This window comes from Lepidothrix coronata, unplaced genomic scaffold (genome assembly GCF_001604755.1).
Source record: "Lepidothrix coronata isolate B3197 unplaced genomic scaffold, Lepidothrix_coronata-1.0 Scaffold112, whole genome shotgun sequence".
Lineage (NCBI taxonomy): Eukaryota > Metazoa > Chordata > Aves > Passeriformes > Pipridae > Lepidothrix > Lepidothrix coronata.
The window spans coordinates 2,211,104-2,224,887 of NW_016690292.1; the positions used below are offsets into that span (position 1 = coordinate 2,211,104).

Consider the following 13,784-nt stretch of genomic DNA (forward strand, 5'->3'; position numbering starts at 1 on the left):
GCTGTCACTGCAAGACCAGGGACAGCAGCCACAGCACTGGAGCAGCCCTGCTCTGTGCCTGGAGCTGAGAGCAGGACACCAGGGCAGGCAGCTGAGCTGTGTGCGAGGCCACTGCCACCCTCCAGTCCTGCTCCCAGGGATGAAAGCAGGGAGAGCTTTCAGCCAGCAGAACACAGTCATCTGCCCCTGTGGTCTCTACTTGGCGCAAAACACACTTATTTCCCACCCCTTCTTCTACAGGGAAAGTCCACAGCCATCTGCCCAGTTAAAATGCTGGAAACCAAGAAGCTGAGGAGCAGGTTTGAGGGTGACCTCATCTCCTTTCTGACCTTTTGTATCATGTACTGCAAGAGAGGACTCAGGTTTGGGCACCGAAAGCATTGCTGTACCAGGCAGAGAAGGCACAATCACAGGGAACTGCTTCCCTGCCAGAGCTCCCTGGGGCAATCAGGGGCCATGTTATACCTGTGTGTGTATATACAGGCTGTGCACCATCCCTCCTGAAGTGCTGGCACCAACATCAGAAGGCGAGATACTGGCTGGGCAATAGTTTAGAAACACATCCACTCATTGAGATTGCTGCTGTCCAGCTGCCCTCATACAGGACAAACACTTGCTTGTGCAAGAGATGGTGTAGTTTTAGCCATGGAGACTACCCCTGCTGGGGCCCTGCTGTGGACTCCAGAGCAGGGACCACAAGCCTCTCCCCCAGTATCATGCTGCTCCAGGGCAGCTGGCTCCCGTGATACCACCCAGCTGCAGGTTCCTCTACCCTGCCCGTCCATGGGGCTGGTTTTAACCCAAGTCCTGCATGCTGTGAGTGTTCCATTTGGCACAAGAGTCTTCCCAAGTGCTCAGGTTGCCACCTACCTGCAGCGTGCTTCTCCCAGCCAAAGCAGACCTGCCACAGGCACAGCCCCCCAGGCTCTCCTCCAGACTCACTGCAGCACCTGCTCCTCACTCCGTCAGTGCCGTGGGGAAAAGCATGCCAGTATTGGGAGGGCTCCTTCCCATTGGACACCTTGCATGGAGTGCAAGCCCAGGGCAGACCTGGGCACACATACACGTCTATTGTAAAGAGAGATGCTTTTTACCCCCACAAGATGGGGCCTGTGGAGCTCCTCCCATAAGAAAGCAGCACTAGGTAGGTCCTCTTTCCTAGCACCAGGAAGCCTGCTCCAACTCTGGGACCTCCTACTGCCAGCCCATCTGCCCTCTCTCCTGCCAGACCAGCTCTGCTCACATCTTCTGAGATGGGGAAAGGTCTTTAAATTTTTTCAAAGTCCCCCCCACATCCTCTGCATGAGCAGCCACTGCAGAGATAGGCACTGGCTCTCCAACAAGAACTCTGCTGCAGGCTGGCACAGAGGGAATGTTGAGTTCTTCTCCACAGCAGCTGGGAGATCCTCAGACAGGTCTTCAGAGCTGGCTCTTCTGTGCCCATCTCTTCATAGGCAGACAGGCATGGAAGGGATACCAAACCCCGTGGACAGGGGATGGGGGGGCTCCACCACCAGTTCCTGCAGCTCTCCAGAACACAGATCAAGCCATTGTGTCCGGTATGACCAACCTCTTCCCACATCACACACCTGGCACTGCAGAGCCTCCTGCTTTGAGAAGAGCACGTAAGGTTGGCCAGGCAGGAGCAGTCAGCCTCAGCAAGGGCATGCTGAACCCATGTCCTCCACGGGGTTCTCTGAGGCTGGCTGGAGCAGCTTTGGTGGAGAGTTCAAGGACTGATGCATGAAGCCTGGACTAGCCCAGGAAGGGAGGGAGGTGGGGGATGACGCTGGCTGTGCCTGGCCAGGCATTGCCTGCCATCACAGAAGGTCAGTTGTGCATCTTCTGCCTGGTGAGGCCCCGCTCATCCAGCCTGCCCCAGGGATCTGTCAGGGGAAGTCACCAAACTGCTCCAAAGGTCTGTGCAAGCGAGGAAGGCCTGCTAGGGCAGAGCTGATGTGCCTGCAGCCCTAGTGGGAAGGCAGGCTGGAGAGCACCAAAATCCTACCTGCAACCAGGAGGACACACTTAAGTGATACCTGCTGGCCAGGGAGAGGATGAGAGCTCCCAAACACCAGAACCTGCCTGGTTTTGCCAATGCAGATTGGGCACAAGCCCCAGCCACCATGGGCTGTGTGGTCCTGGGCACTGGTGCTCTGGCTGCACGGGTGGAACTGAGCCCCACAGCCCTCCAGGTGGGATGCTCCCCTCGGGCACTGCAGCAGTGATGCTCTGCACCGATCCCAGCACACGGCGGAGGCAGGAAGGGAGCAGCTGAGGACAATCTCATCGCAAAGGATGCTGGCACTGTTCCACGCAGTCTTATGGCAGGCTGCTTATTTTATCCTTAGCTTCAAGTAGTGCGATAACTTTGTTTGTCTTTGGCATGTGTAAGACATTTGTTTTAAGCCAGCATGCTCTTGTGATTAGACAGCCATGGTCAAGAGTGGGTTAACAATTAACACTGTGGCAAAAGGATCAGCTGCACCAACTGGGCAGTCCCACCAAGCCCAAAGATAAAGTCAGCAGGAGTCCTGTCACACACAGAGGTGGCTCCCTGTGAGCTGGTGACAGAGGACTGATGTGCAGGTATCATGAGGTAAGAGCTTCTCCTGAGTTAAAAGAAGGTACTTTCTGGCAGAGAGGACAAAAAACCTGCCTGCCTGTCTGGAAGAACCAGACAAATTTGAAGCAGGTTCTCCTTCTGCCAAGGAGATCAACCACATAAACAGATGGTCAGGGAAATGGTAAAGTCCCCACCTTGACACACTCTTGGGTCCAAACTCACTGCTGCTCTGGAACATGCATTACTTTGCCAAAGGGTCTGCAGGCAGAGCAGGCTGGGATAAAAACACAGCCCTCACCATGTGAAAATCAGATCTGAAGAGATCTGCAGATCCTCAGATCTACAAATGCTCAACAGCATCACTGCAGAGAATGGTCCTCTGGAAGAGGACAGGCTGGACCCACCTCTGCCATCAGACATCTCTTGGAGTCCTGAGAGCAAGGAATCAATCGGGGATGGCAAGGTCAATTCTTGAGGGGTTTCAAAGCATCTCACCAGATCATGAGTCTGTGAGGAGGGGCAGGCCAGGGAAGAGGAGGAAACCTTCAGTCCTATGCATGAAGAGAGAGGACAGGGATGGGATCCTTTGGTCTCCGTGGGGTTGCTGGAATAAAAAGCCCAGGAAAACAACAGGTCTTGAGTGGGTGGTGTCGGGCTGGCAGCATGATGTCAGATGTCTCGCAGTGATCCAAGACGGAGAAGCCACGGAGGTAGGAGCCTCTGAGCTGCTCCTGCAGGAGTGCCTCTGAAGGATGCAGGCTGTCTGGAGATCTGCACACAGGAGACAGGGCCAGCTGCCAGCACACTGCCCCAGCACTGCCTGCAGATCCTGCCCACGAGGACAGTGAGGAACAGCTTCCCAGCAGCCAGGATGGCTGGTGTTCGGCCTCACAGCACATCCCATGGAAGTGAAGCACGGTTGCCTTTTTCTCTCCAAGAAAGCACAAATATGCTGTGTCCAGACACAGAGGAGGACCCCAAGTGAGACAGAAACTCAGCACTTTCTAAAGAAACAACAGTAGCCCTGGGAGAGTCTCTCGGAGTCACCTGATGCCCTACACCCCAGCAGGATCACCTTTACCTGCTCTCCAAGAGCAACAGGCTTGTTAAGTCCTTTCAAGAACTCCATGCGAAAGCAGCTCCCCAAGTGATCTTCCAGTGCTTCCCTGCCCTCTTAGAAACATTTCCTACTGCCAGACCTCGATCCTTTACCTGTTACTGTTCGTCCCACTCAAGAACAGAAAAGGGGAATTTACCTACAACTGGGATATTACCTTTTACACATTCCAAGACTCATACTCTCATCAGCTCCTCAGGCACCCATCAGCTTTTTCTCCCCACCACATGTACAAGGTGGTCATCTTCCCAGATGCTTTTCTCTGTGGTTTCTGGTCTGTATCTACAGAAATGTTGTGCCCCAGACCAGGCACAGTGCTTGAACAGAGGTCCTGCCAGCAGTGAGGACACCACCATGAACCTCATGCACAGACCCCATTTACCATCCTCCCATTGTGTTCAAAACCCTTGTTAAAAGATCACAGCTTCCAAAACCAAAAGCAGGGCAAAAGCTGCGAACGCTTTCTGATAATCCTGATTATGTTACATCTTTCAAGATGAAAAGCAGGGAAGAAAAGGCTGCAATATGGATTTGAGTCGCAATGGGTCTCAGCAGGATCTGGGCATCAAGGTGAGAACCATGTGAAGCAGATCCTGCCCAGGGTGTGAGGTGCAGCCCCCTTGCCCACTCCCTCTCTCAGGACCTGTGGGAGGGTCAGAGGGGTCTGACAGCTTAGCACCTGGACATGCCAGGTCCCCTCCCCAGGCTGCCAGCAAGGGTAGGAAGGCCACAGCTCTGGGAGCTGCCTCAGGGGGCGGTGGTGGGGCATTCCTGCACAGCACATGTGATTAGAGGTCTCTCCATTACAGAAACTCAGCAGAAAGCAACTCTGACGGGGGTAGGTGCTATCTCTGGGAAGGTGTCAGGGAACACATCTCTGATGGGGGCACTGAGTACATCAAGGACATGGGGGCTTCTCCCTCAAGGGCCATGGTGGGCTGAGGAGCACCCTGGGCTCCTGCTGCTCCCAACAGGTGTATATACACACACAGCATAGCACTGGCCCTGCCTGCCCACCGCCAGCCCTGACACAAGTGCCAGCCCCACCTGCCTGCCCGCAGCCCCTGCCACGTCAGCGCAAACCGTCCCCACGCACCACCGAGCCAGCAGCTCCCTGTGCAGGAGCTGCCGCCACCCGAGAGGCTGCCGGGGCAGGAGGACACATGGCACCTGCCAGGTGCAGATGCCACCACAAGCACATTGCTCAGAACCAAACCCTGGCAGCTGCCTGCTCCTGCGGGCAGGGGCTTCCTCCCACTGGCCCTGGGGCAAGGCAGCAGCTCAGCCTGTCCCCGCTCCAGAGGACCCATCAGAGGGCAGGTAAATGGGTCAGAAAACATCCACCTAATGCTCTAATTTGTCTGTCACCCAAGGGTGACTGCAGCAGCAGCAGCCCCAAGCACCCCACACCGGCTCTGCACGGCGAGGGGGTGGCAGCTAGAGGCTGCCCTGCAGAGGAGGGCACTGCCCTGGGGATGGTGTGAACCCAGAACTAAAGGAGAATGTTTTGTTTTCAACTTCCACGGAAACAGATGGAGAAACTCGATATTCAACTAAAAGGAAAAAAAAAACGTTGTCAACAGAAAGCTAAAAATAGGTTTAAATTGAATTAAAAAGAGAAAGAGAGAGAACAGAAAGTGAATGAATAAGAAACTAAAACACACCTGTGCCAGGAGTTGCATAAATGAATCAACAATATCAGGATGATCCCTGGGCCCTAAAATATAATAAAGATGTAACTTAAGAGAAAAATCATACAAACAGCAACTCAACATCATATAGTTATGTGATACAGAAAGAATTTACAAGTGAAAACAGGAGTGTAAGGGAGGAGGGGTGTGTGGGGAAGGGGATGGGCAACATGAGCAGCTTGAAGCAAGTTAAAGAAACAAAACATACAAAAAATCATGAAACTTGGAGAACCCAAGAACAGAAAGAAACCGCAAAGGAAAGGGTCTAAAGCCCCAGGGTCTCCACCTAGCACCTGGGTGCTGCAGAGCCAAGGAGGAGATCTTCATGTCCTTGGGGAGGAAGAGGAGGAGCAGGGGCTAGCTGGGCACCATCTCCACAAGGAGAATTAGAGCTTTTGCACTGTGGGGATTGAGCGGGTGTCTTCAGAGCACTGTTTGGTCCTGGAAGGTAACTGCAAGTGAACGACAACACCTCAGCAAATGCTTGACGGACCTGGCTGGGCTCAGGCGTGCACATGCTTGTCACCAGCATCAGCTGCTCAGGAGTCCCTGGCACAGACACCCCCCCATTCCCAGATGGTCTCTGAGACCGCAAGTCCAGGACCCTCCTGGAGGTCTCCTCCAGCATCCTCCTGGGAGAGCAGCTCAGTGCCCAGAGGTCTCTGTGCCAGCACCACTCACCCTACCTTGGCATCTGACTGCATACACTCACGTCTTGGTCCTTGTGGGGTCAGGCATCCCCCCCTTCTCCTGCCCCCGTGGGCTCAGCAGAAGGGGCTCGCCCTGCTCAGAGCTGGCCCCCTGCCAGAGGGGACAGCCCTGGGCACACGCCAAGCTGAACAGCTGCTTGCCTGAGCAAAGCTGTCATCCAAGTGTTGGCACAGTTAGGGCTCTGTCCCCTTCCCTGCCTGCTGCTGCCCGGAGGCATCACCACCTCCCTGGCACCAAGGCAAAAGTGTTCCAGCACAGACACATCCACACACCGCTGGCACAAGCAGGGACCTGACATCCGGGTAAGCCTGGCTGGCTTGTTCCTGATCCCAGTGACATCTCAGCGCAGCGGGATTTGCTCGGACCATGGTGTGATGATGAGGCAGGGTCCTCATGCCTCCCCCCACCTCTTTAGAGAGCTCTGAGCCTTGAAATGGGGGACAGCATCACCCTACCTGGCACTGGGCTGTGAGCAAATGAAAACATCCCCTGGGGACCGCGTGTGGTGGTGCTGAAGGACCAGAGCCAGCAGCTCCAACATACATTTGTCCCTGTCACAGGGCAAGTCACCAAGCTGCTGAGGGGAGCCATGGTGCAAAGGAGCCTGTTCTAACCCCATTTGCTTTTTGTAGGGTGGGCAGTGAGCCAAAGGGGGGCTCCTGCCCTTCAGGAGGATGCCAGCATCCTCAGCATCACAGCGGTGACTCGGTGGCCAGCTGAGGTGACCAGAAAAGGTAATTTCCCAGATATTCACACACACATCCTCCTGCTCATACCAGGGCTTGATTCCAGGCCACTGCAAGCAGTGCTGGCCTCCAGAGAAGCCCCAGGATCTCCCTGGGGGCAGAGCCTCCCTGCTAAGCTGGAGCTAAGCTGGACTGGAGCTCCGGCTCGACCCTTGCAGCATGTGACACCCAGCCCTGCTGCAGAAGCAGGGCTGTCATGGTAGTACAGAGGTTTCCCAGAGCACCCAGGGGTTTCCTGCTTCTGTTGCTCTTCAGGGAAGGCACCCACCTTCCAGGGGTTGGGATGAATCCAAGAAAGAGAGATGGCCCCATTAGCTTAGCTAGGAGTGAAAACAGCCATTCCTGACGCCTCCAGACTCCATGCATGCAAAAGCCTGACAACAGCCCCAGCGCGGAGAGGGGTTAATCCTACGTACCTTGCTGGAACAGGGTCAGTGTGACTGAGGTAACGAGCAAGAAGAGGGCCTTGATGGGAGGGAAGTGGGCAGGCTCATGGGCAAAGATGTGAACCAGCTGCAAGAGAGAGAGAAGGACTGAAGCTGCTGCTGGTCCTGCACATCCCCAGCCTCCCTGGGAGCAGCAGCCCCAGTCCCAAGCACAGCTCTGTACCTGCCGGGTGAGTTCAATGGCAGAGACCTGGGGTATGGTGCTGTACATCTGCCCCAGCATCTCACACAGCTGAGGCACCATGGGGGCAAAATCATCCAGGAGGGTCTTCACAGACTTCTCAAATATGGCACAGACAGACTGCAGGAGAAGAGGGACTGGATGAGCAATGGGCATCAGGAGACCTCTCCTGATGGTCAGGGCTTGATGAATTGGTTCCAGGGGAGGGAAGACCTGGCAATGGGGACAGGGACCAGCCAGGCAGAGAGCTCAGACCTGCTCTGACACCAGTGCCCTGCCCTGCAGCACAGGATGATGGCAATGACCAGAAAACATCCTCCCACCACAGTAGGAAGGTTCACTGGGGGCCAGGGAGAAGCAGCTGGTGAGACATTGCATATGGGCATTACTGGACTGAGCAAACTGGACAAACACCAGATAGCACAGGTCCAGGTCAGAACAGAGCTATCCTCTTAGGGAACACAGGTTGGGCAGATCCCATCTCCCTGCTCATGGCAGAGCCTCTGGTATTGCAGAGGAATAGAGCTGGTGGAGGCACAAGACAGACAAGAATGGCCAGGCACTGCTGATGACAGCAAGCACCACTGGTCCAGACAACCCAGCAAGACATCCCTCTCACATGCCATCACCCAGAGCCTGTCCTTTGCTGTTTCCAACTCAGGTCTGCAAGGACAGACAGAGCTGCAGGCAGTACACATGTGAAGCCTGATTACCTCCACCACCTGGGCATCATTCAGCCACTTGCTGAGAACCTTCTGTATGAGCTGGAAGACTTGCTGAAGAACCACCACCACCTGTAAGGAACGAGAGACATTGAAGAGAATTGGTTCCTGCAGCACTGGGGGGGGGGCAAGATTCAAGATTAAGCATGGCCTAGACTCAAATCTTTGGGCACCACCTCCCCTCTCCAAAGCTGGGCAGTTTTTTTCTGAAGCAGCCTGGCATGCTCACAGTTGGCAGGCAGTACCCAGAACACCACCCAGCCAAGAGGCATCCAAGAGGCAAGTCCCCTCTGCCCACCTCAGGAGTGGTGGGATGAGCTGAAGGAGCTGTTTTAGCTGAAATGCACAAGCACTACCCTCTTGCTGGTATTCCCACACTGTATTCCCCATTAATCCCCTTTTCATGGCACCAGCAGTGAATAGCAAGGCTTTGGCCAGGCTGTCACCGAGAGCATCAGCTACCACTCTACTCACTGGGTTGGGTCCTTGCTGCACTGGCAGTTTCTTGACCTCTGTGCTTTCATGGTCATCATCATGGTGGCTGATGTCTAGGGTGGTGAAGAGGTTGGAGAGCAGGCCCAGGATGTGGATGATGGCCAGCCTGTTGGAGGGATTGGGCTGCCAGGGAAAATAAAGCCAAAGTATGACATGGACTGCACTGCTCAATCACAGTCATGTCTTTGGGATGCTGAGGAACCAGGACTGCAGAGCCAAAGTGCCAGAGAGGGGTTCCCTGCACTGTGCTCTCTCTTGAGCCCATGTTTCAGAGTGGTGCTTCAGCACAGCAGCTCCAGGGCCACAGACAACAGAGGAAGCTGCTTCTGGAGGGAGAGAGCACACAGGCACTCACCGTTTCATCAGCCAGCTTTTCCAGCTGCTGGATGTAAGGGGTGATCAGGGAGTGCAGGTTCTTCAGGATCTCCTCCACTTGCAGTGCAGAAAGCAGGAAACCAAGAGCCTGCATCAGCCACATGCACTGGCTTGTCTGTGACAGAGAGAAGGCACAACAGGGCAGGTCACTGCCCAGCCTGCAGCCCTACCATGCACTTGCTAACTCAGACAGCTGCCAGGGGCCCAGCCAGCAAAGCCAGGACTGGTGTGCTGCAGCTCCTGAGCTGCTCCATCTGGGTCACTCCAGGTGCATCTCACTGCAGGAGAGGGGAACAGCTCCCTACCAGCTCCTATTCCCAGGGAACAGGAGCTCTGCCATCAGCACACATGGCCTCTTCCCAGCACCCACCAAGGAAAGACCAGTTGGTGTCCAGAGATCTCCATGCTGTTATCACTCACCCTACCTCGAGACACCATCCTTTGCACAGCCTGTCTCAGCTCCTGTGGGGTAGAGCATCCCACCCTGTCCCAGTCACAGGCAGAGCCTGGGCTCTGTCCCCACACTTATCTCCCTTCTTTTTCCTCTTGAAGACATGCCTGCCATCTTGGCATCCTCGGGTTTGGAGAGACTGCAAACTGCTAGAGTTAGGCCTCCTTGGGCACTTCCCTCTCTAGGGGACATACCCCCCCAGCACAATCCCAGCCCACGTGGCTGAAGCGTGGCAGCACAGCAAGAGGCAACCAGCAGCTTCCCTCAGTCCTGCACACCATGGAGGCAGCCCTGAGCTCTCCTCTGGGGACAGCTCAACTTGCCATGGCACCCCTCATGTCTTCAGCTGAGCACGACTAAGGGGGCACAGGGGGAGAAAACAGAACCAGCCAGAGGTGTGAGTCAGCCTCTTACCTTGTGAATCTGCTTCATCAACACCTCCTGCCAAAAGGAAAGAGAAAGAGGAGGGTGAGTGCCACAGAAAGCTCCTTCACTTCCAGGAAGCACGACTGATGCAGGAGATAACAACACAACCAACACTAGTACCAGTACAGACAAGCATCGTGGACTCCCCACAACACACCACAGGCAAGGAGTAAAATCCTTGTCCCCTGATAAGCTCTTCCCTGAACCAGCCCACTCAGCCACCCAGCAGGGGAGCCCCTGGCTTGGATAGGCTCTACAGCAGGATGGCTCAAGGAGTCAACCTCAGCCAGGGTTTCCTTACTCCAGTGACAGTGTCCCCCAGGCTCTAAAAGCAGAGAGTCATGCCCTCCACCTCTCTGCTCCCATGCACACTCTGGCAACTCACCCAAGACCAGCCCTTCTCCTTGTGCCTTGGGACTCTGAGCCCCATCTGTTCTAAATCTTGAGAGCCAAGAAGGACTGCAGGACAAGCTGCCCCAGCACTGCAGGGACCAGCTCAGTCTCCAAGGAGAGGCCTGACCACCAGGATGCCCCCCAGGTGGCACTAGCTGCCTGGCAGGTGCACAGCTGGCAGGATGCTCCTCCCAACAAGGCAAAGAAAACCACGGGGAAAGGACAGACACCCGAGTGCAATCCCAGCAGACCCTTTGGCAGTCATGTCTGTCACTACCTGCTGTTTCTGCACTCACAGCAGGACACAGGGTCTGCCACATGGGTTTACTGGCCTAGGAACAGGACAGACAAGTCCCCTGCGCCAAGCAAGATGCCTTGAACTGCTCCTTTGTGTCCCCCTGCCCTGATCCTTGCAAAGGAAAGGGTGTGCACGGAGCACATCCCAGGTCACCATCCCACATCCACCTGCATCCAGCTCCTACCTGTGACACGGCGACAATGTTGGCAGCATAAGGCGGCAGGTCGTACTTGCACTCCCGGCAGATCTTTTTCAGGGTAGAGACGCTGGAGATGGAGAGCTCAGGGTTGCCCAAGGCTTGGAGCACCAGCGGCAACACGTTGTTAATCATGACGGGGTGATCAGCCAGCCACTCGGACAGGGACCCTGCAAACACAGACGGGATCAGACTGCAGGACTGCACTGCAGGCTCTTGCTCCCTGCGTCCCAGGATGCTCAGCTTTGCTTTTCACCACTAGTGTTGCTGGGCAGGTGTGGTTTCAGAGGAGCCTTCCCTCCCCAGCCCAGCCTGCGCGCGAGCAAAGACCTCACCGATAGTGAACATGACGGTGTCGGCGAGCTGCACGTTGCTGATGCTGATCCGGGGAATGAGGCCGATCAGTCCTGGCACCACATCGGAGTAGTTTACGTCAATGGTCTCAGCAATGGACTGGAAGCCATAGAGCAAGGCCTCTGTGTGCTGCCAGGGCAGGAGAGACACCATCAGAGTCATGCACTGACTCCTGATGTCCAACCCAGCCCCAGCTCCAAGAACCAGCTCAGATGCCCCACAGTGGCCGAGGAGGCTGATCCCTGGCAGTGCTAAGGACAGGGAGGCAGAAGACCTATTCCTCTCCCCAGCAGACCTCAGAGAGCCTCCACATGTGCTGGCAAGGTGCTCATGCTCCTCACCTCTGTCACGCCCCTTTGCTCTCAATGCCCCATGGCGAGGGCAGGTCCCTGAGGGGCTGGTAGCTCTCAGCCTGGCACCCGGGTCCCCTCGCTCACCTGCCACGTGGACGGCTGCTCTGTGTTGGTCAAGAGACGTCCCAGTTTGTCATAGAGGCTGCTCAGGAGCTCAGCACCCAGCATTTCATACACATACATCAGCGTGTCAGAGATGTCCACCCTGCAGAGAAAACGGGTCTCCAAATGCTGTCCCCAGCCCATGAAGAGAGAGCTCCATGTGTGGACACATTACTTTCCCTCCTGCTGCCCACACAAGCACACTGCCCCAACACAGAGTTGATCCCATGGATTCCTGGGCAGGGCAACTGGTGCTGTGCCAAAACACCAGCTCATTTCCACATCACCACCACCACCAAAAGAGCTCTTGACAGAGGGAATCTCCTCTGTGTCCCTCCTTGGCTCATCCCACAGCACTCAGCCTCCAGGGTGGCAGGATGCTGCCTGCATCCTCACCTGCTTGAAAAGCAAACCCAAACCTCGCAGTTGTACCTGTATATCCGAAATTGCTCCTTCTCATCCGAAGACCAGAAGCCGTACTCCTCATCAGAGGGGAACTGGGCTTTGTGCAGCAACACATCCACCAGCTGGAAGTAGACAGGCCTGTAGACCTGCTGGTACACTGCCTGCTTGTCTGGCTCGAAGGAGAGGATGTCATCCTGGAGGCCAGAGGAGGAATAAATACATCAGGTGTTGCAGTGAAAGGAAAACAGAGCTACTGTGCCTGCTGCATAAGGGACTCAGGGACAATTCCCAGGGCTGGTGAGCCCTGTCATGCCTTGGAGGCCGCATTTCCAGCTCCTCAAGGTTCACCTGATGCTGAACCCTTCTGCAGTGGCAGCACTATCTGAAGGCAAGATGCCAGAAGCCCCAGCAGCTGGGTGGACCCTCAGATAGCACGGTTATAAGGGGTGGCAGTGTCCTGCCACATCCTAGCCTCAGGAGCAGCCTGCACCAGGAGCACATGTGCCTCAGACTGCTGCGAGGCAGGCTGGGATGGATGCCTGAGCACAGTGCTCTCCTGCCTGAACCCATAACCTCAGACCTATCCAGAGAAGCCGCTAGAGGCAGTGGGAGCCTCAGCCTGGCCTCATGCAGCAGAGGAGCTGCCTGCACGGCAGCGACTTCACCCTCCTCCCTGCCCACACTCAGCCACACCACATTAGATCGTGGAGGAATGGAGCTGAGGGATGAACAGGAGCTAAAAATAGAGCACGACGAGGCAGGGCTGCTCTGCTGGCACAGGAACACTGGCCCTGGGAGAGGGACCCCACACTGGGCAGCCACTAGAGCCATGCTCTCCTCCCTGCCTGCTGCAGGCACCCAGCAAGGAGCTAAGTAACCAGGTCTGCTGCTGGGGGAAAAAAAAATTAACATGAAGTTTTAATTAGTTGTGTTAATGAGGCCCTTAAAGGATGGCTCACACTTCTAAGTCTTCTAAGGAAGACTGGTGGCAGAAAAAGCAAGCTATGGGGCCAGCACTTTCTAGGCATGTGCCCTGCGGCAGCTGCAAGTGCAGGGCAAGGAGTGGGGACATGAGGAATCCCTGGGACCAAACGCAGCCAGGCCAGACCCCGGTCCCCATGCACTGGTGCCTCCAGCCCTGCCTGGAGGGCAGGGCCCAGGCAGGCTGCCCACGATGGCCACTGACCTGCAGTGTGTACCAGAAGGTGAGTGTCAAGGAGCTGGTGGTTTCATTGACGGGGTAGTGTCCAGGGATGCCAGTGCAGAACATGATCATGTTGACCAGGGCCAGGAAGCTCTGCCAATGCTCCACCTGGTCCAGGAGGGCCCTGAGAAGCAGAGAGCACAGTCAGAATGGCACCTCCACTGTGAGCCCAGCTCCTCTGTCCTGACACATGACACTGGGTGTAGGACAGGCCGTGGCCAAAGCAGCTCGTGGGGAATAGCAGGCTGCTCCAAGCTCACTCCCTCTCCTGGGGACCATCCCCAGCACTCACCGGGAGTGGTTCTCCCCCAAGGCCACAGCGATTCGGCAGATCCCATGTGACGTCTCCATGTCCCCGCTCTGGACTGCCTGGCGCAGCTGCTCCTGGAGCCCCAGCACAGGTGGGATGAGCTTGAGGAGGGTGTTCACATACCTGCAAGCACAGCCTGAATCAGTGCCAGGCATCACCTTGCTGGCATAGGCAAGCCCTCCTGATGCTCTCCCAGGGCTCCTGCCCAGCTTTCCCAACTTGAAGGCTGCTTTGTGCAATGG

The 13,784-nt window shown here is 55.9% G+C and overlaps 1 protein-coding gene across 2 annotated transcripts in view; it reads right to left on the bottom strand.

Annotated features, from left to right (window-relative positions):
• IPO13 (importin 13) overlaps window positions 1–13,784 on the bottom strand; it is a 31,556-nt gene that overhangs the window by 2,281 nt on the left and 15,491 nt on the right. For both annotated transcript variants that reach the window (XM_017824692.1, XM_017824691.1), the window contains exons 3-15: window positions 13,525–13,665; window positions 13,215–13,356; window positions 12,056–12,222; window positions 11,606–11,726; window positions 11,150–11,297; window positions 10,803–10,984; window positions 9,916–9,942; window positions 9,031–9,165; window positions 8,655–8,798; window positions 8,172–8,252; window positions 7,441–7,578; window positions 7,248–7,344; window positions 5,348–5,400 (exon numbers count right to left, since the gene is read on the bottom strand). In XM_017824692.1, the coding sequence (XP_017680181.1) occupies window positions 5,348–5,400; window positions 7,248–7,344; window positions 7,441–7,578; window positions 8,172–8,252; window positions 8,655–8,798; window positions 9,031–9,165; window positions 9,916–9,942; window positions 10,803–10,984; window positions 11,150–11,297; window positions 11,606–11,726; window positions 12,056–12,222; window positions 13,215–13,356; window positions 13,525–13,665 (1,576 nt within the window). The remainder of the gene's footprint in view (window positions 1–5,347; window positions 5,401–7,247; window positions 7,345–7,440; window positions 7,579–8,171; window positions 8,253–8,654; window positions 8,799–9,030; window positions 9,166–9,915; window positions 9,943–10,802; window positions 10,985–11,149; window positions 11,298–11,605; window positions 11,727–12,055; window positions 12,223–13,214; window positions 13,357–13,524; window positions 13,666–13,784) is intronic.